At 42.5% G+C, this 25,277-nt stretch overlaps 1 protein-coding gene across 14 annotated transcripts in view; it reads left to right on the top strand.

Moving 5' to 3' along the window:
* The first annotated feature begins 4,971 nt into the window (after positions 1-4,971).
* Positions 4,972-25,277, top strand: part of MAP7D3 (MAP7 domain containing 3) — a 37,153-nt gene continuing 16,847 nt past the window's right edge. For 2 of the 14 annotated variants that reach the window (XM_072124387.1, XM_072124385.1), the window contains exons 1-9: positions 4,972-5,226; positions 14,065-14,163; positions 14,245-14,325; positions 14,887-15,050; positions 16,070-16,175; positions 17,956-18,039; positions 21,102-21,197; positions 23,105-23,203; positions 23,994-24,089. In XM_072124387.1, coding sequence (XP_071980488.1) covers positions 5,181-5,226; positions 14,065-14,163; positions 14,245-14,325; positions 14,887-15,050; positions 16,070-16,175; positions 17,956-18,039; positions 21,102-21,197; positions 23,105-23,203; positions 23,994-24,089 — 871 coding nt within the window. In that variant the 5' untranslated portion in view covers positions 4,972-5,180. The remainder of the gene's footprint in view (positions 5,227-14,064; positions 14,164-14,244; positions 14,326-14,886; positions 15,051-16,069; positions 16,176-17,955; positions 18,040-21,101; positions 21,198-23,104; positions 23,204-23,993; positions 24,090-25,277) is intronic. The other 12 variants (XM_072124386.1, XM_072124391.1, XM_072124390.1 and 9 more) reach the window with 12 other exon arrangements.

The following is a 25,277-nucleotide window of genomic DNA, read 5'->3' as shown; positions in this document are numbered from 1 at the left end:
GCACTCAATCTATTTAATTTTTCTGGAGGACCACCTACCTGCTCCTCTGGTTTGAAAACTTTTTTGGACTGGACTGCCACATACAGGCACTATCCAAATTTAATTGTCTCCATAGCAGCCTCCACACGTCGTCTTTATAGCTGCCTCCACACGTTGTTTCCATTGCTACCTCCACACATCATCTCCATAGCTGCCTCCAAAAGTCGTCCATATAGCTGCCTCCATATATCGTCCCCTTAGCAAACGAGCTGTGTCAGGCAGAATTTTGGGTTGTTTTAACGGCTTCCACATCAAACTTGTTAACTTTGTCGCCACCCTGCTGTGTTATCCACAAAATATACCGCCAATCTTTTATCATTGACCGATAATATTTCAGCGCTTCTTGCACATCTGTTTTCGTTCCCCTCCCTCGCCATAACCAGGCCAATTACTTATAAGAACACTACTACACTTGATCTTATACAAAAAGTTCTTAGAAATGCTGTTTGTAGCCCCCGCCTGCTTTGAAAATTATAATTTTTTCAAAGTAAAGCTTCCGGCCCCCCAGGCTCATTTTGGGTGGGGAGGAGCCGAGAGACAGGGGCTTGGACAGGCGAAAGCTCGCCTGTCAGCGGACCGCCAGCTCCATCCCAAGATTAGGCAGCCTCAGAGGCATGCATGCATGCTGCCCCTGCTGTTTCCTGTCCATTTCCGTGGTGTTTCCATCATTTTCTGAGGTTCCCAGGTGTTTGGCCAAGCTTCCCTGTGCAGACCCTTGGTCCCCTTGAAAAATGCTTGAGTCTCCCATTGACTTCAATGGGGTTCGTTATTCGAGACGAGCACTCGAGCATCGGGAAAAGTTTGTCTCGAATAACGAGCACCCGAGCATTTTAGTGCTCGCTCATCTCTAATCACTATATAGGACTGTGTGACTATCCCCTTAACAAATATCTGTTATAATGTACTCAATGCTCAAACAGCACAGTATAAAAAAGCAACCACCTTAGGAGGGATAGACTTAAACAAATTATAGATCCTAAGCACAGCATATAGGCCCCTAGTGCCCAGCCCCCCATATGTTCACCACATGTACAAAAGCAAATGGCTTCGAGCCCTGTACCTTAGTACTATGAGTACAGCGCCTGACTTGTAAATACTGTAGATGTTTTACTACCAATGAGATTTTATGTTGTGTGCATGTTTACGGTGCTTTTGGAGAAAAAAGGGACAGTGAGTGTGAAAATCAAACCTGATGGGATACACGCATTGCTTGATGTTAGCAGAGAAATGTTATATATGTATTTTACAGTGCACATATAGGACCACATTACAAAGCTCTATCCAGTTCTTGTGACCTCAGCTACTTAGACAGAGCGGGTCTGAAGACTACAAAATAGTGGAAGAATAAATCACATCATAAGAGACTTTAAAAACTACATAACTACAGCCACAGCAGCTGTAGCGGTTGCTGTGGGGCCCTCAAGGTCCAGGGGCCCGCACAGGCGATTCATTATTTATTATGCGCCACAGCATTTCATTACAAGAGGAGAGGAGTCCAGGCCCAACCCTTGATCTGTCCTTGCCCCAGTGATTAGCAGGCCATCGCACACATCTGCTCCCTCCCACCCCTGATGGTGAGGAGGGAGTGTAGTTTATTAACTTTATGCTGCCCAGTGCCCAGCTTCCCCATGCATGGACCATGACACACTTCTTTCGGACTTTGTTAAATGTGGCACACGGTCCGACTGTGCACCAAAACGCTCATTTCAATGACAAGCAGTTTCCATATGAAAGAATGTACAAAGTCCACCAGAAAACTGGCGCAAGGTGCATTGTAAATGTGCCCCTATGTGTGTATATGATGTGTTCAGGGGCGTAACTTGTGAAGGTTCAGGGGGTGCGGTCGCAATCAGGCCCAAGAGGCTTAGGGGGCCCATAAGGTGACACTTTCCCATATGAGAAGACTAGTACTATAAATTATACATTATAGTCGGGGTCCTGGCATCAGGGCCCATCAGCTTCAAGTTATGTCACTGGATGTGTACATACTGTACGTGAGTATAAATGTAGGGATGTGTACATACTGGGGGTCATTTACTAAAGGCCCGATTTGCATTTTCCCGACGTGTTACCCGAATATTTCCGATTTGCGCCGATTTCCCCTGTATTGCCCCGGGATTTTGGCGCACGCAATCGGATTGTGGCAAATCGGCGCTGGTATGCACGTGATGGAAATGGGGGGGCGTGGCCGAACAAAAACCCGCCAGATTCGGAAAAACCGCCGCATTTAAAAAAAGAAAAGTGTCGCGGAGCTTGCACTTACCTTCACTAGGAATAGGCCGGTGAACTTGAGTGCGTTCCGATGTTCTTCAGCGCAGCAGCGCCACCTGGTGGACGTCGGAGGAACTGCCTTAATGAATCCCTGCCGGACCCGAATCCACCGGAGAGAACGCGCCGCTGGATCGCGAATGGACCGGGTAAGTAAATCTGCCCCACTGTGTGTGTATATACTTTATGGGGGTTAATTGTTATACGCTAGTTTGCCGGCTACTCGTTGGACCCCATCGAACTCCCTGTTCTCATCACTGAGACCACCAGTGATCAGCAAGTTAGGCCCTACCCTGTGGATAGGGATTAACTTGTTTTGTGGGAAAACCCTCTAAAGGGGTTATCCCGGTGTTAAAATTACTGAGGGCCGGGCTGGGGTGTGCTATTTAAACATAATAAACATCTAGTTACCTCCTCCGGCGCCGCCGATGTCCCGCGCCGCGGTCCATTTGATCCATGCCCCTGTTTTTTTACAGGGGCACAGAAGCCGCGCACAGGGAACTTTCGGCCCACGATGTGGCTGGGTCCTCCCATCTGTCCCTATCTCTCAGCGTTGTAAGCGCTAGGAGATAGTGTCGGATGGGAGCTTCCCTGTGCCCCCTTGTAATCAAACCGGCACACAGAGGAGATGGACCGCGGCTCGGGACATCAGCAGCGCCAGAGGAGGTAAATAGATGTTTATTATGTTTAAATAGCCCTCCCCAGCCCGGCCCTAAGTACTTTTTAACACCCGGATAACCCCTTTAAAGCCCAATCTGATATTTTTATTCTACCATAAGTAGGTGAAGTGAATTCTGGACTTTTAGGGGCTATAATATTCATATAGTCCAGGTCGCATGGCAGTCTTAACCCCTTACCGACATTTGACGTAATAGTACTGCATGGTGGGAGGTGCGTTCCCGCTCCGTTCATAGCCGACACCCGCCTCTAACACCCGCAATCGGAGATTTCTCAGCGTGTTACATTACACAGTATAATACATCTGTATTACACTGTGTAAGGTGAAGAAGAGCTTGAACAAGTGATCAGTGGATCGCTTGTTCAAGCCAACCTGTAAAAGTACATTTAAAAAGTTAAAAACATTAAATAAAAACACATTTTAATAAAAAGAATTAATTAAATAAAGTTAAAGTCCCCTAAACACAAACATTCCCTATACACATGTAATAAAGTAAAAAAAACCACAAAATCGCAAAAAAACTCACATATTTTGTATCGTCGCGTCCATAACAATCCGTACAATAACTCAAATACATTATTGGACCCGCTCGGTAAACGCCGTAAAAACATATCCTGAAAAACCTGCCAAAAATGTACATTTTTCATAAAATCCTTTCACAAAAATGTTCTAAAAAGTGATCAAAAAAGTTATGTAAAATGGTACCCCTGAAAAGGACAACTCAACACGTAAAAAAATAAGCCCTAAACTAGCTCTGTCAACCAAAAAATATTAAAGTTACATCTCCGAAAAGATGGTGATGCAAAAACAAATGAGATTTCCTCTACATTCGTTTTTTTCCAGTAAAATTGTAAAAATATATGAAAAACTATATAAACAAGGTATCACCGTAATCGTAGTGATCTATAGAATAAAGATAATATAGTATTTTAGTGTACGACCCCCCCAAAACTACAAAAAGAAAGGAAACCAAAATTGACAATTTTCTTTTCACCCATACATTCAAGAGTTAATAAAATCTCATCAATAAGCTAATGACCCACTAAAATGAAGTATTTGTAAAGTGCATCTCATGTCGCAAAAAATAAGCCCTTATATGTCCAAATTGCCAAAAAAATAAAGATTGTATGGCCAATTTTGTGAAGAGTTTTGGTATTTTATCTACTGAGAATTTGTACATTATTTGAAAAACACATTAATTTAGCCCAAAAAAATGTTACTTTCAAAATTGCATCCAATTTTGTTTTAACCCCTGTAAAACAATTAAAGGGTTAACAAACTTCATAAAAGTTGTTTTACGTATTTTACATATTTATGAAAAGGAAAGAAGGAGGAAAGCTGAGTTATTACAATTGGGATGTGCAAATATAGGACATTACTCCAGGAAAGGGGGCAAAGGAAGCTGTAGAAAGGGGCTATATAAAAAGGGGTCTGCAGACCAGGGGGCATTATGAGGAGGGGGCATTATGAGGAGAGGGTATTATGAGGAGGGGGCATTATGAGGAGAGGGCATTATGAGGAGGGAGCATTATGAGGAGGGGGCATTATGAGGAGGGGGCATTATGAGGAAGGGGCATTATGAGGAGGGGGCATTATGAGGAGGGGGCATTATGAGGAGGGGGCATTATGAGGAAGGGGCATTATGAGGAGGGAGCATTATGAGGAGGGGGCATTATGAGGAGGGGGCATTATGAGGAAGGGGCATTATGAGGAGGGGGCATTATGAGGAAGGGGCATTATGAGGAGGGAGCATTATGAGGAAGGGGCATTATGAGGAGGGGGCATTATGAGGAGGCAGTATACATTTATCAGAAGTGTCTGAGAGCCCAAGGAAACCAATCAGAGCTTAGCTATCATTTTATTAACAGCTGTGGGAATATGAAAGCTGAGCTCTGATTGGTTCTCATGTGCAAGTGGATTCTGCTCTCAGACACTTCTGTGTAGTGTCGCAGTGATATATAGTTGTAGGGTAGTTGTTCTCCCATTATTTGCCCACACGTCTTATTGCATTTATCACTAATTTCTTTGCTGATAATTGTAGTGCAGGAAGTTCCGGGAAACAAAGGGTAAAACCCAATCACAGACTTCTCCCTAGCAACAGCAGCAGCAACAGCCGCCGCCGTGCGTGAACCCCTCCGGCGCATGCGCAGCCCGGGGCGGACAGCGAGAGAGCGGCAACACCGGGGGAAGGAACATGGCGGACAGCAGCGGCAAACTGAAGGGGCTGCGGGAGCAGATGGGTAAGAGACTGCGGCGGAGACCATGGAGGAGGCTGCTCGTGGCGCTGGGGAGGAAGGCAGGGCGGCGGGAGGGAAGGGGAGCTGCTCTGGTGGGCTGGGAACTCAGAGAGGACGTGGCCTGTCATGGAGGGAGAGCTCAGGAGGGGCTGCAACCCGGGCTGTAACCCGGGGGTCGTATCACACAGCTCTAGGGTCTCTGCAACTGGTGCTGGGGAACTACAAGATGTACTCACATCCCTGATAGTGGAGAACTACTAGTCCCAGCATGTAGTGTAGCAGATAGTACTCACATCCCTGATAGTGGAGAACTACTAGTCCCAGCATGAAGTGTAGCAGATAGTACTCACATCTCTGATAGTGGAGAACTACTAGTCCCAGCATGTAGTGTAGTAGAGTGCACTCACATCTCTGATAGTGGAGAACTACTAGTCCCAGCATGTAGTGTAGTAGAGTGCACTCACATCTCTGATAGTGGAGAACTACTAGTCCCAGCATGTAGTGTAGTAGAGTGCACTCACATCTCTGATAGTGGAGAACTACTAGTCCCAGCATGTAGTGTAGTAGAGTGCACTCACATCTCTGATAGTGGAGAACTACTAGTCCCAGCATGTAGTGCAGCAGAGTGTACTCACATCTCTGATAGTGGAGAACTACTAGTCCCAGCATGTAGTGTAGCAGAGTGTACTCACATCCCTGATAGTGGAGAACTACTAGTCCCAGCATGTAGTGTAGTAGAGTGCACTCACATCCCTGATACTGGGGAACTACTAGTCCCAGCATGTAGTGTAGTAGAGTGCACTCACATCTCTGATAGTGGAGAACTACTAGTCCCAGCATGTAGTGTAGTAGAGTGTACTCACATCCCTGATAGTGGAGAACTACTAGTCCCAGCATGTAGTGTAGTAGAGTGCACTCACATCTCTGATAGTGGAGAACTACTAGTCCCAGCATGTAGTGTAGTAGAGTGTACTCAAATCCCTGATAGTGGAGAACTACAAGTCCCAGCACGAAGTGCAGCAGAATGCACTCACATCCCTGATACTGGGGAACTACTAGTCCCAGCATGAAGTGCAGCAGTGTGTACTCACATCTCTGAAAGTGGAGAAATACTAGTCCCAGCATGAACTGCAGCACAGTGCACTCACATCCCTGATAGTGGAGAACTACTAGTCCCAGGATGCAATGTAATTACCTCCCTGATACTGGAGAACTACTAGTCCCAACACGAAATGCAGCAGATGGTAATGACATCCACTTACTGATAACTACTAGTCTGAGTATGCAATGTAATTGCCTCCCTTATATTGGAGAACTACTAGTCTGATATACATAAACACTACACCAGCGATAATGATATCCGTGGTGCTGGAGAACTACAAGTCCCAACATACACTGCACCAGGCTGTAATGACGTCCCAGATGCTGAAGAACTACGGCAGACTGTAATTACACACCACATATTGGGAACTACAAGCCCCAGCATGCTCCTCAGCATGCCACTCCTGTGCTTCTAGGGAATCGATATGAGTGAGAACAGTCCTAGGAGGCAGATTCTTGCTGCAGCGGGGATGTTAGATACTCCGTACCCTCCTGGGATTACACAGAATACCAGGTAGTGCTGGGTTAAATGTGTGAATCTTTAGATACATTTTGCTAGTTTTTGCTGCCAAACCCTGCACTGATTGCTGCACATTTACAGAGGTTTTTTTTACCAAAGGAAGCTCTGCATGATTCCATGCCTGCATACATTGTACCCACACCTGCACACTCAGCTGAGGCTGCACGTGTGACACCCTACAATGTCCTTCATTACAGCCCTTCACAATATAGTCATAAATCTGCTTAGGTCTAACTCCTGAGTGGCAACCTGATCTAGCTACAGAGAATCCCTAGATCTGTCTTCCGCTCTGGAGTGCTTGGGCACTTGTTTTGTCATCCAGCTTTCCCAGGAGCAGACCTTCAACATGTGATATGTGCTGGTTGTGTGTATTTGCAGATCTGTCAGGGCCGTGCTCTGGGGCAGTCATATGAATGCACACAGGAGACTTGTTCAGTGACGTCTCTGCAGCTTCCTCCCATAGTTGGGAAGTAAAGTTCTTCTTACATTCAGGCCGACTTCCTGTCCATCACCCCCTGGAGCTCCTATGTGACAGTCATTACATTTCCGGGGCTTTTATGGGTTTCCTATGCCCTATATGTGTAATATTTACTGCTCCGAAACTTCCTCAGTTCTTTGCTTGGAAGATGCTATTTTTAATGTATTGTTTAGGATGTTAACTAAAATATAAGTATATAGGAGAGGTTTATTGTGCGGTGAAAGTCATAACAAAAGCTCAGCATTCGCACGGCTGATTTCTCATCCTTTATGGTTAGCAGTGGCTTCACGACGGACAAAAAGCAATGCAGTAAAATCAGTGTTCAGTATGGGAAAATAATGCAGGGCAGATTTTTCTAAAAAAGTAAAATGTACATAGGGATTTGGGATAACATGCTTATCATTGGGGGGTCCCAGTGGTGCATCACTCACAGATCAGTGGTTCATTCTACCCCAAATTAACAGAGCAGCCGATCTTGCATGCGCCTTTCTCAATTCATCTCTCTGGCATTGACGGAGATGGCAGTACTGTCCTTGGCGATCTCTGGCAGTGCCATAGACTGTGAATGGAGTAGCAGCACAAATGTCCGACCTGCAGCTCCATTCACTTGGGCTACGATTCCTGTGATCCGTTGGGGTCCTGCCCCCAATCAGCAACTTGATGTGGCTACAGAACCCCTTTAAAGGGTCCACTGTCTGCGGTTAGGCCTTCATACTTGGGCTGCATTGCGGTCAATTAGCTAGGAGGAAACTTTGGTATCTGGACTTGCGGATTCTTTTATTGCAGATAAAGACCTTTTGTAGTTTTTTTGCCAAGTTTTTGGCTTTATCTGTAGGTTTCCCAGAAATCCAATGTGAAATATGCACATTACACAACATATCTGCAGATTTCATACTCTTCCTTGCTCAGTATGTTGAACGTGCTCCTCTTCCCAGCGACGAATCGTGAAATCTTTTTTTTTTTTGTACAATAGATCACTGTCCTTTTCCGTTAAGGAAGGAGAGAGTGTATGTATATGAGGCCCCCTTGGTGTGACACAGCCACGGATATGTGGGCAGGCCCCGGCTACTGCTTTATCAGGTTGTGTAACTACTTGTATCTGAACTTGTTGCTTTCACTCAAATATTTGCTTAACAATTTTGTTGGAAAAAGCAACAGGTTTTATTAGTTATGGAAGAAACCGTTTTCCATTGACTGAACAGTCGCTGCGGCTTAGATCCCTTTGAAATGAAGTGGCAGCGGTTACCTGCAGTAACTACATGGAAAACTGAGCTGTCTACTTCCTATATGTCACCTGCTGATAAGTGGGGGGGGGGATGCTTGTTGTCCGACCCCCACATATTAATGACCTAGCACAGAGATGGCAAACCTTTTAGAGACCAAGTGCCCAAATCACAACCAAAACCCAATTATTTATTACAAAGTGCCATCACAGTAGTTTGAGCAGTAAGTTATTACTAAGGGTCCATTCACACGCGGTATGCCCACCGTGCGCTGGAGAGGAGGAGGAGGTGACCCCTCCTCCCTCCATAGAGAATAGCGGCGCACGGCCGCACACACGCCAAAAGACGCCTGAGAACAGCTTGAGAGTGCGGTCACACAGTGCGTTTTCATTGCGTTTTCAAAACGCATTACAATAGCTGAGATGAGGTGATTTGCCTCATTACATTACTGTTAACATTTGCATTTACAAAACGCAGTGTAAACACGACGTTAACGCATGTGTTAACACATCTGGAACAAAATGCAAACACATTGTTAACTATGTGTTAACATCACATTTACACAGCGTTTTGTAAACGAAAATGTTAACAGCAATGTAAGTAGGCGAATCGCCTCATCTCAGCTGTTGTAATGCTTTTTAAAATACAACCAAAACTCACCGTGTGACCGCGCCCCGAGTCTCCTGGGACTGCAGGAAGATTCTTTGGGTTCGGTGCTGGGTCAGTGGTTTGGGTGCCACCTCTGGCATCCGTGCAATAGGTTTTCTGCCACTGACCTAGCAAATGAAAATTGTAGTGATATTTTTTAGCCTGCATGAACGACCGTTCATGGGGACGTGCATGCGGCCGCATATACGTCCCCATAGACCGCAATGGCGGCCCGGTGTCGGGACGGGATCCACGCCGCAAAAAGATAGAGCATGCTCTATCTTTCTGCGAGTGTGCGGCCGTACGCCGCTGTTTCCTATAGAGGGAGGAGGGGTCACCTCCTCCTCGCCTCCAGCACACGGCGATACCACGTGTGAATGTACCATTTGTCCTACATTGTATGTCCACCTTTCTTCTTTTCCGAAAAATAATGTATGCCTATCACTGCTTGTTGCCTGTATGCAGTCCTGCAGATATAAGATTGCACTTCTCTTATCACTTTTTTTTTTTGCACTAAATGAAAATCAGGATTGTCAGACTTCTCCAAAAACCCTCTAGTAGGAAGTCTCCAGGAATATGTCCACCACTTTGGGATACTGTAGCTATGAAAGAATAGTATATTTGATATGTGACCAGTTTCAGAGAGGTCTGTGTGATTATACACACTGATCCAAGGTAAACGAGTATAGTAGCAGTACTGTCCTAGATGACTTCTGGAAAGTCCACACTATATCCTGCCTGGCGTTCATCTCTTCTGATCAGTGCAGTCACCTTCCTGTCACAGCAGGGCTGCCTTATGTCTGTGGACACATTGGAGGCCCGGCTTCTTAGATGTTAGTGTATATCTGCACGTATAGCAGACCTGGTGTTTGATTTGTATGTTCTTCTTCACCGCACCAAAACGTATGTGTGTTTTTTTTCTTGTTACCGGTTTATATGTACAGGGAACCTGTCGTCGGTTGTTAACACGTGAGGCTTTTGGTAGGTACATGCAGACACAATACACATAACACAGAAACAATCGCAGAAATCAGGCCTGATTCTAGCCATTGATACAGTGGTTAGCACACATTGACCATGATTGTGCCAGGTAGCCTTAACAGCAGGTTGTATAATACAGCAGACACCTGCCATGGTCTGCTGATTGTGGATTGGTTTGCTGGCTGCTCTTTCTTTATTTTCTTGGTATTTATGATTGTGCAGTTATTATGTAAATTTGAATCTTTTGAAATATAACACGTGTACAGATGGATGGAATGAAGTTTGTGCCCTCAAGTGCTTCATTACTTCATATCTAACTAGACAAGCCGATTGTAACCTGAAACCTCATTGCCATTTTCATGACTTATCTAGACACTTCGCAGCAATGTCCAAGTTGTTGTGCTTAAAGGGGTCCGGATCTTTGTATTTGTGGTTAAGTCGATGAAGTGGTATTTATCCCTCCAGTCGGTAGTCTCGGGCTCTGTTCCATCAGGCAGTCAATACTGGAGCCAAGGACGCCTTATAGGAGGTGGGGGGGGGGGGGGGGGGTTTGCAAGTATATCTCTTTTTTTTTTTTTTTCTGCAGAATGAATGTAACATTTGCCATGGTCTAATTCAGTAGCCTGAATCTTTAGTAATAATGATCAAGCTGCAGGTTTTTATTACAGCACATTGATGTTATTTGTAATAATGCTGACAGGAATCACTGCTGGATACCTGCGGCTGACCCCCCACCTATAAAGGTAGATCGGGTGGTAGGCGAAATGTAGATGTTGTGGATAATTTATTAATTTACGGTACTTAGTTTTAGTTTTTTTATAGTTTTATTAATTACATTTAAAAAAATAAAATTAAGGTCGCAAATTACATGACTACAAATGCAAAAATACTTTTTCTTAGGTTCATTTACAGATGCAGAGGATGCATGTACCTCTGCAAACTGTAGGCTAGGTCTTTCCTGCAGCTGACAGGCTGGAGGGGAGCACACTTCAATCGCTTTTATCTCCTGAACCATGGCAGGAGTCATGGTGTTATATTAAACAGGAGACTCTCCCCTTTCATTTAATGTCAAGATTGTGATATTCACTGTTAAAGTTGCAGTCAAAAATTTCGTAAATAGAAACCTGTACATAAAATTTTAATGTTTTTTTTTTTTTTTTACTGAACGTAAACGGTGGATGCAGCCAATCCTGTGATGCATTCATATGTACATTCCTGATGTGTTTCTAGGTGTCAGGGTTTAGGAGATATAGCAGTTTGAAGTTGGCTACTGTATGGTAGTCGTGAAGGGGTTAAAGGAACACTCCAGTCACAGCTGATTCATTGTATACTACCTTGTGCAGACTCTAAGGCCGCGGTCACACGTACCGCTAGGCGTCCGTTCATAACCCGACACTAGCGCACGGGGGACGGTCCTCGGCCCGAACGCACATGCGTTTCCAGAGAAACGCATACGATCGGCTTATCAATCGCATGCGTCCTGCTCCTCCCTTCAGGCCCCGCACCTTATATCATTCAATGAATCAGCTTTGACTGGAGTGTTTTGTTCTATGTCAGTGATGGCGAACCTTTTTGGGACCGAGTGCCCAAACTGCAACAGCAAAGCCCCCTCGTTTATCGCGAGGTGCCATCCAAAAATAAAGCAGTAACTTATTGTTCCCTGTTCTTCAATAGCGTTCAATCATATTGGCCTCCTGAGGACACCAACATAGTAGAAAAAGATGGAAAATTTGCATCATTTTAGCTTCTTTCCAGTGTCCCTCTGTACACAGAGAATTGTGGGGTCAGCAGGAGGTCCTCCAAAGATAATTCGGCCTTGTCTACACATTCCCATGTAGCCTACAAGTATCACTTTAAAATATCACAGAAAGCCGCATCTTTTAAGTTGTTTGGAATTGCAGGAGTCCTGTCTGGTGTGCTGGGGCGATGGCTCGGGTTCCAACAGAAAGAGCTTGGAGTGCCACCTCTGGCACCCGTGCCATAGGTTCGCCACCACTGTTCTATGTTAACTTTTTTGTTTTTCCTGTAGTTTCAATATTTATTCTTGGACACAAGTTATTTATAAATTAAAGTATATAAAAATCATTGTACTTTGTCCTTACATGGATGCACTTCACATCAAGACGTTATGATCGAAATAGATCATGGGGATGTTTTGTGTCCATTTACCAATACCTTTTTAAGCTGACGTGATAAGAATCTTGGAACGACAGTAGAAGAGCGCATTCTGTACGCTCGGCTGCTTACCCACAGGTTAAAGCCCCCCAGCATAACCTGTAGGATGGCTATAATCTTAATCGTAGATTAAGGGTATAATCATAGATTGTACTTCCAGATCTTTCAATTTACCTTTGTAAATGTTATTATCCTGACAGTGGTGGTTACCATGGAGAAATGTCCTTTCCTTTCTTCTCTGATTGGGCTGTAACTACTGCAGTAGCACTAGGCTATGAGGAGAACATTGTGAGGTGTTAAATATTGAATATTACAAATGGCTCCATTAACTTTCAATGATATCTGTGGCTTTCTCCAGACACGGGGCAATTGTTCCTGGCCCCATGTTCCTGTTTTTACATGGCGGCGAGTGATCAGTACGTGGACCCCTACACGATCAAGTATGAATACGGGACAACCCCTGAAACCTTGCAGAAATCCATGCACTAGCCTTCTAAACAACTGTGTTCAAAAAAATGAGTTGGTTTTCATTCCCAGAAATTTGTTGTGTGTGAATGAACCCTTAGGAAATAGACGCTTTACCAAGCAGATGCCAGTGACTGGTTGTGAGCGGCTCTGTCCTAAGGGAAGGGAGAGCTGCGCTGTCACACAGGATGCTGCATGTGCCATGAGGATTGGGACTGCTACACATCTTATATGCATTTAAACTTTGCCGAGGACTTTGTTAAATTTGCTGTATATTTTACATCAGAATAAAATGTGCAATATATGACAATATATCAATGGCTGCGCAGTGGATACAACTGTAACATTCCTGATTCACACGCTGTGGGAAATGATAAAATGATGCAACATTTGCAATGGAATATTGCTATGTATCACACTACCAATCCATCAGGATTTACTGCAGATTTTACCCCTATACATATCACTACTACATGTGAATGCTAGTCTCAGGATCCCATCCACGGGTATTGTTCTGATATTTGCTTGTGATTCCAGTGTGAACAGAGCCCATTTCTTAACCTTTGATAAAGCGTTTCTCTCCATTTTTCTGAATGCATCTAGTTGGCCTATTATGGGATGTATTGAAGGATTGTAGTTCTAAGAGGTTACACTGTATAGTGACCTTGTTCCCAGTTCTGCAGATGGGGATTTCTATATATAACAGGCTCTTTGTGGGTATTCTGTTGCCTGGGCGGACGCTTGTCATTTGCTTTCATAGACTAAATGGTCTTTTTGTTTGCCTTATTTGTGAAGCTTAACCCAGTAATATAAGAAGATGTTTCTTCTGATGTCATTCTGATCGAACAAATACTGACCAGATTTATTAGCTGAAATATATTATGGTGTAACCATCAGGAATCCTCTTCTATATTTGGCTTTTTCAGGCACAATGGATGCAGTTGTTATTACCCATGATTTTTGTCTTTTGCATGCTGTTTACACATTTGGGGTATGAACTGCGGGAACCCTGAACACATACGTCTTGCACCTGTATGCCCCCATTCATGTTCGCATACCTTACATACTTACCGTACTTCCATATACAATAGGTCAGAGTGATCAGGAGTAGAGAGTACAGGAAGATTTCATATCTTGAATTGCAGAATTGTGAATACAGCTCTGGAGTAAAGCCTCCTGCACATAGATGGTAGAATTAAAAATGTCTTCCTCTATTAGTGTTCACATTTTTTAATTAATTTTTGTTTTAGTGGCCGCAGCACAAGCGATAGCAGATGAGCGCAGAAGCCAAACTGGATCCAGCCCTGTCCCCGTGCATCCCGCTGTCAGCGTGAAGACAGCTAAGCCAGGTAATCTTTATTTCCTGTAACACGTGTGCAAGACACTGCCGTTCTACAGTAAAGTGATCAGTCGTGTCTATCTTTTTATAGTAATTGATGGCTCAGCTTTAAGAACAGATGAGAGACAAAGATTAGCCCGGGAGCGGAGGGAAGAGAGAGAGAGGCTAAATGGTAAGCTCCAGTCTTTGTCATCTCTCAATGTATCACCTTGCTGCTAAAATGTAAATGACTGCAGTATACAGTGTATTACACGTAGCCGACATCATACATCTTAGTGTATTACATGTAAATGACTTCTTACGCCTTGCAGTGTATGACACATAAATCACATCCTATGTCATACAGTGTATTACATGTAGATGACCTCCTAGGTTTAAGGCTATATTCACACATGTGTGCCCGCCGTACCGTAGCACGATGGGCACATGTATATACGTCCCCCATACGGCCGTGTGATTTAGCCTTGCAGTTTATCATATGTCTATGACATCCTAGGACTTGCAATGTATTACACGTACATGATGTCTTATGCAGTGTATTACACTAACACATAGGATGTCATTTATGTGTATTACATGTAGCAGACATCCTATGTCTTGTAGTGTATTACACATAAATGACATCCTGCGTCTCAGTGTATTACATGTAGTGATTACAAATATCATTCCAACTCTGTTCATCCACGTTCTTGCGTCTACATAGACAGTTGCCTCACAATGTTTTACATTGCAGCTGCCAAAGAGAAAGAGTTACTTGAAAAAGAAAAGAAGGCAAAACTTCAGTATGAGAAGCAAATGGAGGAAAAGCAGAAGAAACTGGAGGAGCACAAACAGAAGGATGAGCAAAAGAGAATAGCGGCAGAAGAGAAAAGAAAGCAGCGATTACTGGAAGACAAGGTTGTGCTAATAAGTAACCTAACCATCCACCTGCATGGGGGAGTCCCAGTTAGTGGCACAGTGATTTAGCTCCGCTAGTACATGTCCTAGTTGTCTAAAACAGTGTAGCCGTTAATCATCAGTTAACCTAATGATACTAGATGGATATTAAACCTATAGTGGCATTGTGTGAATTTATCTATTGTCGTAAACCCAATTATATAAATCGACCCTTATGATTGACCCCCATCTTCACCTCTTTGTTGGGGCTGACACATTAACATGCTTGGTCTGATGCATGAGTCCAGATTCAAGGAGCCACCACAAAACCTCTGGACAACAGCGCTGAACTGTTATTACAGTTAAGTGCTAAAGTTCCTTGGGGAAGCAGGTACTCCTTGCATCATGTACAACTATGATACTTGGGGAGCCATCCCCAGCACAAGATTTGCAGACCAAGCATATTTGTCTGTATAAGCCCTTGCTTATAAGTACAGTAGTGTGAGACGGCCCTACATGGTTTTGCCCAGCAGTGTACAGTGTGCTGCTGCTGAGACACCACATACACCCGGCTTCACAGCGTATTGTATACCACATGCATCTGAAAGTTGTGCATTTTTACAGCTTTTTTTTTGTGCCTTCCCTTGAGAATACTCCCCAGTACAGTAGTAATTAGTTGCTAAGAGGCAGCCACAGAGTTCGGTCACCTACGTAGATGATCTCTGTTGTGCCATAGTATTGCTCTAGGGCTGCATACATATTGACTCTAGGGATATGGATGACGTGCATGTGATTTTGGTGAGACAAATATAAAAACAGAAGATGCAGGTTGCACTGAAATTGTTTTCATCACTAATGTGAAAACAATCACCTTGCCACTAAACCTGTCAATAAGAATTGAACAAACCCAGGTCAATATGATGTCAAGGTGATGATGGACTCGCCTTGCCCCTTACTGGAGTACACAACACAGAGAACTCATGATTTTAATTGTACTTTTATGTCTTCCTGACTAAATTAAATTTTGTTTGATATTTCAGGAACGCCGTGAAGCCAACGTTAGGCGCACTCTTGAGCGTAGTAGTCATTTGGACCAGAGGCAGAAACGATGGTCATGGGGAGGATCAGCGGAAGGAGACAAACATGGTACTTGTGGTGTTTTTCTTGATTTTATGGTGCATTATTTCCTGATTTTGTTTTACTAATGATAGTTTCCCATATCCCAGCTGCCCATACAGCTCTCACTGGAATGGCGGGTAAACAGTTAAAAAAGACAAGGCTGTGCATGATTTACAAAGGCTGAAAAATAAACTCTTTAAAGTAAGGTTTTAATGCTGAAGCATGAGCAATTTTCACTTTTTACAGATTTTGCTGTTGGGGCTCATCTGTCTCTACACTTGTGCACACTTTGTTAGTCTCCCTCTCCTACAGACTGCTGTGTGCGCTTTCCTCCTTATCTGCCCACCCCATAGACTTGAATGCATACTCCCTTCCACACTCTAATATTATAAAATGTTTCCCCCTTTGTGCTTTTATTTCGACGGTTGCATGCACATGATGTTGGTTTTATCTGTGTGCCACTAACTGGTGTCACACTGATGCATTCATTTCATGTGCATGTAGCCTAAAACTGAAGGGAAGGAAGGGTGAGAAGAGACAGAGACAGCCAGGAGTTGTGTTCTGTTGAATTGTAGTAAGAAGCAGCAGAACAGCCAACTAAGTGAAGGAGTTGTATAAGCTCTACAGGAAAATAGCAGTACTATTTTACAAAGATTATTTAATAGGTATAATTAGTTGATGGTATCTGCTAAAGAAATGTGGACTATTCTATTGTCTAATTTCATCAAAGGTTTTTCTAAAAATGTATTTTATTTCTATGCATAAAGAATACTAGGTTAATTTGTTTAATCTGTGAATATGTTAGCAATGTGTTAGCTATGATGATGCCTAAGATGATTATGCTGTGCTTGGGGATAACAGAAATGTCCACATCTCCAGAAAATTATGTGTTCTCGTAAATGGAAATGAATTTTATTCTGACAAGTCACTTATTGGCTGTGTTAGAACAAAGGATTATTCATTCATAAAAATCTTATTTACAATTGCAGTCGCCTCTTCACTGAGGCCAAAGCAGTCAAGGTGTTTTATGGAACCCTTAATTTTCAAGACTTTGCATCTAAGAAAACTTTTAAGGCTTATTATGTGAATGTACAAAACAGTGATGAGGATACTTATTTTAAAGGGGATAACTTGCTGATTAGTGAGGACCTGTCCATTGTATTGGGCTAACTTACAAATGGCAGAATGCACGTTGGTGCTACCCCCATTGTTGTGATTGGTTAGGGTCACAACAATCGGACTCCTACCAATTATTATATCCGCCCCCTTTATTGTAAATAGGCGATAACATTGAATCTTGGTCAGATAGGCCCTTAGTTCCTTATTCTTTTTGGGAAAAGGTAAACATTTTTTTTTTGTTTGGGAAAAGGTAAACATTTTGATACAAGTTTTGGAATATCTTTTGCCTTTAACTCACCCAGGACACTCTTACAATAGTTTGCTTACATATGCTTTGTTAATGGGGTTGTGCAGGATTAGATGTACGGGATTGCTTACTTCCAGGAACAATGGCACCTCTGTGTAGGCCGTCACTGATTTTTCAGCTCAATTGCATCCAAGTAATGACACACGCAGCCTGTGGACAGTCCTGACCCACTTGTTAGAGAGAGTTAACCATGTTTCATCTAATCCCGGGCAACACCCAGAAGCTGTAATTGATCCTAAGCTTCTTGCTCCATTAAACTACAGGGACTTGTTCTATTTTTATTCTTTTTCTGTTTCTGACCTGGTATTGGTATCGTGGCATGAAACTTCTTCACCGCCAAGTGTCTCATAACCCATTCATAGTTGTTTTGTTCTTGCATAGGTGCTTCGGGAAGTAGTTCTCCTTGTCCTGTAGATTTAATTGGCAAAAATGCTCCCACCACAGAGCCACAGCCTGGAGATGGCGGTATATATTCACTTCAGCTCTTGCTGTCCCTTGTATACTAACGTAAGGTTTCTTGGCTGCAATATAACCATTCACTCCTAAAGGCCAGCTACTTTTGGACACTTATTCTCATTTCGATGAATGTGAATGTTCCCCATTGCCCACACGCTATACAATTTAAGGAGACTTGAGGTCCCAATCTACACAGCAAGTATTTACACTTTCATCTTGGCTGCCACTTACAGGATTAGTAGGATCTGTCCATAGAGAATTCCGATGGAGCTCACTGAACTCTGCAGGACCCACATCTATTCAGTATTCATGATATATTCTGTTTATGTCATTAATACCTGATATAGTCCTTGTGTATATCCCAGTGATACTTGTGGTTCCCCCATGCACAAATTTTACACAAATCAAAGAAAGGTGCTCTATAATGTAGACTACTTTTGGATCTTTAGAGGACCGGATGGGAGAGAGAGTGGCGTAATGATCCCCACAGATGTAATGCTGAACCGAACAGTCTGAACAGTAGTATTTGACCACACAAAGCTGTAGACATTATTAAGTATTGGCCTTGGAGATCTGTTATACCTTTGTGTTTGTTGTTAGTTGCAGCAGTACTGTGAAAAATGCATTTATATTCTAGGATTGTAGCTGGACTTGGCACACTGTAATTTCCTCATTGCTATGTTCTGAAGTCTCTGCATTAAAACTGCTCCCCTGCCCCTCCCCTCTGCTGTAATATCTAACCTGAAGCCTCATACAGCTCTTACATAGAGAGGAGCCGCTATACTGCGTGATCTCATATAGGAGTGCACTACAGTCCAGGTACAATCCAGGAATATAATTTTTCACAGTCCTGCTTGCTACTAACTAAACATACAATAGTTACCCAGACATCCCAGGCCAAAACCTAACACTGTATGCAGCTTTCTATGGTCAGTACTGCTGGTCGATTCCTTTTAAATATACACATCTATATGGATTGTCCAAAAGTAGTAACCTTTTTAGGGTAAGGCTCCACGGCCTTCTGACCTGCAGTTTAGCATGAAATCACAATGGATTTTATTTTCTGAACTTGCCACAATTGACTTCCGTTTCAGTTTTAAATGAGGAATCAAAAGAAATTGCATTGCCCTGACACAACGTCAAGATTGCAAAACGTTTTCCTATGATTTCAGTATGAAGGGGATATATGTCATGCCGCTTTATTGGATCTATATGTTGTACGCCAATATATCCATGCAATTCCAAAAAATCCATTGTAGGTGATATCACACTGAGGTCATATGTCCTCGTCACCGCTGTGGAGCCTTGGCCTTATACACAAGGAACAGCATGCTTCTATGACTAATACTGACAATTGTTTTATTATTTTGGCACATTTTTTATTTATTTAATATTAACCCTCATGAATTCATGGTCTTCCTGCATGGAGTCTTATCATTTTTATTGCCTGTGTCAATGACTTCTCTGCTTAACACTGCATTCAATATGCATTACAAAGTTCAGTTTTGCTTTGCCAAGGCTTATGTATTATTACTATAGCATATATATATATATATATATATATGAGCTACAAGGATACATCCAGATGTAAGACGCCAAGATTTCTGTTACAATAATTCACGGATGCCTCACTATTCACTTTGTATTGCAACCAAAATGTGATTTGGTGCTTAAATGTAATGACTCAACCCCTTTCTAACCAGGTCTCAAAGGGTTATAATTGCTTTATGGCACATCATTTTTTTTTTTTTCTGAATATTTTTCTGCATCGTATTTTCTTAGGTTGGTTAAACAATATCAGTGTGGGTTCTACATCAGATTGAAGTGTCGCCATGGCTCTTGTGAGTCCTGTGGTTTCTACTTGCCCACAAGGTGCTATACACAGTACAGTGGTTGTGATTGGTACCACAGCTAGGCCTCACTTACTTGAATGGAACTGCAGACAGGCCGTATGACAGACGGATGTAAAGTCGGCAAGCAGCGCTCACTGGGAGCAGGTGATCTGTAGGGTTACATGGTGTCAGAGCCCTGCCATTCTGATATCAATATCCCATCCTAAGGATAAATGATCAGTATAGAAATACCAGACCACCACCTTTAAAGAGCAAAAGGTGACCTCCTCTAAAAAGAAAGTCTGGAACATTGCTGCTGCTCTTATGTACAACCAATTATTTTCTATTTATTACCATATTCCAGGAGCTCCCTCTAGTGGTGGATGCAGGGAGCCAGAAATAAGCAGATTACCCAAAATAAAAGGAAACTTCTTCTCCTTGGTTTTGCACATAGCAACTAGTTAGTTATTTTTAGATACCGTATCCTTTAGACACTTTTAATGGAGGCACGTTGTTTCCCTGAAGACGTTGGCTGTAAGTTAAGTCTAATGTGAACACTTCCTTTTATATGTACATTTTATAGATTTAAAATAAAACAAATGCCTGAAATCTCCAGTTTTCACACTGGTCAGTATACATTTTGGGAGTATAATGCTTCTTGGTTCCAGATATTCACTGTTTATCTGCTTTACTGTGTAGACCAGGATACAGTCAGTAAAGGGTAAGGGATGTAAGATAATTTTTTTTTTTGTTCTATCGCTACTCCCATATTTCGGTTCAAGCTCCATGGTACCTACATGACATACATGTTGACTTGCAGCTTCCATGATCCTCCATCTGAAGAACTATTTTTGTTGTCAGAATTCAGTACTGCAAGGAAACCTGACCGCTGCGCTTCAGGAAGTATTTCATGGTTTGTAAAATGATGGCCCACGGATCACTTCTCCTTCAGGGATGTTTTCTGCTTTTACATTTGCTGTGGCGTGCTGCATCTATATATCCCCATAAAAATAACCTTGCATCACCAGAATGCAGAAGACAGAGCAGTAACCAGAGTTTGGAGGTTTGCATGCTTGGTTGGTCTGCTGCCCTTCCTTCTGATTCATTAGTATGTGATCATTGGTGGGAATCCTCTTTAGAATGATCATAAAAACTTAAGACCGTTTCATTAGCATCTAACAAGACAAAATGCTTCTACTTTTATACATAGGAATAACTGATTTCTTTTTATTATTATAGCAGCAAATGTAAGATCCACCTCAGCATCAAACCTGAAGCAGGCAGATGGCAATATTCACAAGCGCCTGTCATCCTCATCTGCCACCCTTGAGAAAGGTAAGAGAGGGACTTTAGAGTGGGAGCTGTTTGTTTTTTTATTATTTGTTTTATTTTATGATTGATTTTATTTTTCTTCTTGCAAATCTTAATTGTGGTTAAGTTCTCACATACAACTACAACTGCTTAAGGGGGTATTCCTATTTCAGCAAATTAATGCTATTTTTTGTATGCTGAAAAAATTATACAACTTTTCGTATACTTTCTGTATCATGGGTTTTTTCTAAATCTCAGCTTGCTGTCCATCTCTAGAAAGCTTCTAGTGGACAAAAATCTGACCATGGTCACACAGGCGCAGAAATCGTTAGTATAAAGCTTAATCGGAGCTGTGTGATATAACGAGCAGTGCACCTTTGTGACCATGGACAGATTTCTGTCCACTAGAAGTAAACATGGAAGCTTTCTATAGAAGGACAGCAAGCAGAGATCCAGAAAACCGCAAGGAATTAATACAGAAAATATATTGGAAAATTTAACTTTTCATAATTCAACAATAACTTTTTTGCTGGAATGGGAATATCCCTTTAAGCTTGGCCAATTTAGAGCTTGAGACAGGGGGGTGACGCTCCTATTTTAGTAATGGTCATCCGCATCAAAACAGCTCCAGACAGCTCCAAGCACACGGGGTGAGCTGAAAGCAGAAGGTTCTGTCCACAGTATAGCACCATGCTAGAAAACTTCAGCCTTAGTCTAAAATCATGTACCATATGGTGGCCAGACTTCACAGACCCAAGACTGCCTGTGTGACGGGACTCCAAACATCGTAGTGATCTATGATGCAGAGAGCTTCCACAAAACCTTGCATACTGTAATCATAATTACCAGGGCTGCGACGTCGCTAAGCTAAACCTCTCCAGTATTTTAAGCCTACTATGTAGTCCCCAGTAGTATTATTGTCTGCTCTGAATGCAGTTTTTGGATGCTGGGGCGGTTTGCTCTACTGTGGCATTTGTGCTGTACGGTGGTTGCTGGTGCATGGACCAATAAATATTGCTCACCCCTGGCCTAAATACTCATATTACGAATAGAGCACACCTTTAAAGGAAATTGTGAATTTTTTATCATATATTATATGTTTGTGGAGTTGGTCTGTTTTTTCACTACTGTTTGTCGCTGTTCTGCAGGGAAGCAGGGACCTTTGCATTACATATTGCTATGATGTTTGTACCTCCATTTTTGGTCCTTTAAATCCGGCCACCACATATTTAAGGATTCACGATTCCAAGACGCTTGTATGTTTTAGGCCTATTGCCCACAAGCGTTTTCTGAAGGATTTCCCTTACCGAACCATGTATCACTTGGCAAGTCAGGTCAGTCCAGTGATGCGAGGTTCAGTGTGGGAAATCCTTCCAGCGCAGAGTGCTTGTGGTCAGCTGGGGTTAATCGGGCAGAGAGCCCTGTTTCTAGCTCTGTACTTTGTGTAACTCCTTGTTCTGGAAGCACAAGTGATTGATCTGGACTCCTGGAGTGCTAGACCCGGCTGATCTGTCTCCTGTCATCACGTCATTATTTAAAATGCAAAATTTAACTCCCAAGATTCAAACACGTACAAACTCAAAGACTCCTTTAATATCGTATGATCAAAGTTGTAGCGATTTGGTCCTAGGATCGGGCTACTGAGTCAAACTTTGCATGTGGATGTTGATCTGTAATAAATGTCCATTGTTGGAACAATAACAAATGACATGTTTGGGTTATGTAAGTATTGTTCTTGTCCTTTTATTCTATTTTCAACGTCCTGGGAATACTGGAATTTTATTCTTGAGTTTTGTTTTGTTTGTAATGTGACAACACTCTGATTCTCTTCATTGGTCTCTTCTATTGTTATACTGATGTAACTTTGACGCATTTAACATGTTTTTTTTTTAAATTAACGTTATTGTTTAATGACTTTGCACATTTTACAGGTATTAAGCAGAGGAGTTCCTCTTTAAGCAGGCTGAGTAACAAAACTCCTCTAAGTCCACAGCTCTCCACACCTAAGGTCTCACACCAGGAGCAGAAAGGTGCAGCTTGTGAATAACTTTTTTTATTTTCCTATTAGCTATGCAAAACAACATTCATTAACACACACTATGTATTAACTGTATCATTTACAAAGTCTCTATAGCATGGTTTTAATTCTTAGTAATTTGCTTTCATGTGATAGCTGTATGTGGATAGTAGAGCACTCATATGTTGTATAGTGCAACCTGATATTCCCCTATAAGTAATAAGGCTTGCTTTACAACATGCCAGCCATACAGAGGGTACAGCCTGCGCTTATAGTCTTTTACTGATACCCTCATTGGTGCTGGTGAAGGAAATGGCTTAGGGAACATAGAAAATGAGGGGATTTAAACATTGTCTTCAGGACATGCACAACGCTGGGGGACCCTCACTGAGCCAAGGGCAAGATCTAGACTGCTGCCCCCTCTCTGGGCACAGTACATGCCCTATGGATAGGTTATAACTTTCATAGCACAGCCCCTTTAAGCCAAAGTTGTTAACCTCCTTAATAAACGGGCTTCGTGTTCTGCAGTGACGGATACTAAAGTATTGGCAATCTGTATCGATATAATGTACATTTTTTCATACGTTCATACTTTGAATATGCATATTCATTTGTCAGCCCTTTTATTAGCTTCCCCTTAGCTGCTTTTTGTGACGTGGGTGACCTTTCATGACAATGTAATTCAGAAAACAATAGCACAAAGGCGCATAGGTCAGGATAACATACAAAAGTTTACGTTTATTATGTGTTTTTAGTGCTTGTTTCAGCTTGATAAGCTTTTTTTCTGTTGATTTAACATTTAGGCGGAACAGGCCACAAGAGAAGCTCTTCCCTCAGTAGACTGAGTAGTAAAAAATCTCCTGCAGATCTAGAGGGCATGAAAAAGGATGAAAAATCAGGTGTCTATTCGGTTTGCTTCTATATGTGCTGAGTCCGGCTTCAATGTCTAAGTTGCTTGCGCAGATGTTACAGCTCGAAGCCAGTATATACTCTGCATATAATATGGCTTATCATGAAGATAACATAGTTAAATTCAGAGTGTGTTCACACTGTGCAATATTTTATGCAGGAAATTGTATGGGCCCCTTTTTTGTTTCTTTCTTAAAACCATATTCTTCTTTACATTAGAATTCAGTTTTCTTATTTACATTGAAGTCAATAGTTGACAACCATTTGCCTGCAGTCAATATATAATCAAAGCTGCAGAGCAAAAAAAAAAAAAGAAATCACAAATATTCTTCTATCCGTAGGGCTGGATATATCCAGTAAATATTTTACACAGCTGCATGGTGCCCCCGGAGACCAGTGGTCCCCATACAGTAGTGAGATGCAGGTTCATCCAGACTACTTGCTATAACCAAAGTTTTTTCGGGGGTAACCAGGGAGGAGTAGGTAATGACTGGCCTCTGTCTTGTTTCTTCCCCCTCCAGCTAGTACATAAATCCGAAATAGTGAGGGAAGGATGAGGACACCAGGCCGGTGGACCCCTATCAAACCAAGGGGGAATAGTTTATTATTATTGAGGTTCCAAAATGCTAAATCAGGCCCTGGTTATCAATTGTATATTTACATAGAAACATAATACATTAATAAATCATTTTTGCTTATTAGTAGGGGCTCAGATTTTCAAGTCCGGAGCCCAACGTTACCTATTACATATACAAAGCTTTTAAAGACTTCCTCTGGGGGTGGGTGCAGGTATTTATCAAATGTTATTTAAAGAGGACCTGTCCCCCAATTTATCACAAAGCTGTCTGACGTATTCATGAGGGGCGTGGCTAGGGGATGGTGACTGCAGCCTAGCACGCGGCAGTCACTGCCGGCCTATAGAGCGATCGGGGAGGTCCGGGGAAGCCTTTAGTAAGCAGCTCCTAGTGCCGAAAATTTAGGTGACAGGTCCTCTTTAAATCTATATCTATAAGGGGTGTCAGGTTCTTGTTTCTTTATTTTCTTTGGGCAAAGTAATATATGAGATTACATTTAGTAGTGTGAAATGTGTGCACATGCGCTGTAACCGGGATCATTTTAGAAAAGCAATAAACTGCAATGTCTGCGCTGCTTATGTACAGTAATAATGAGAACCTGGA

This window comes from Engystomops pustulosus, chromosome 9 (assembly GCF_040894005.1).
Source record: "Engystomops pustulosus chromosome 9, aEngPut4.maternal, whole genome shotgun sequence".
NCBI classification, from domain to species: Eukaryota; Metazoa; Chordata; class Amphibia; order Anura; family Leptodactylidae; genus Engystomops; species Engystomops pustulosus.
Note: the sequence above shows the minus strand (reverse complement) of the source record. Positions and strands in the feature narration are given on the sequence as shown.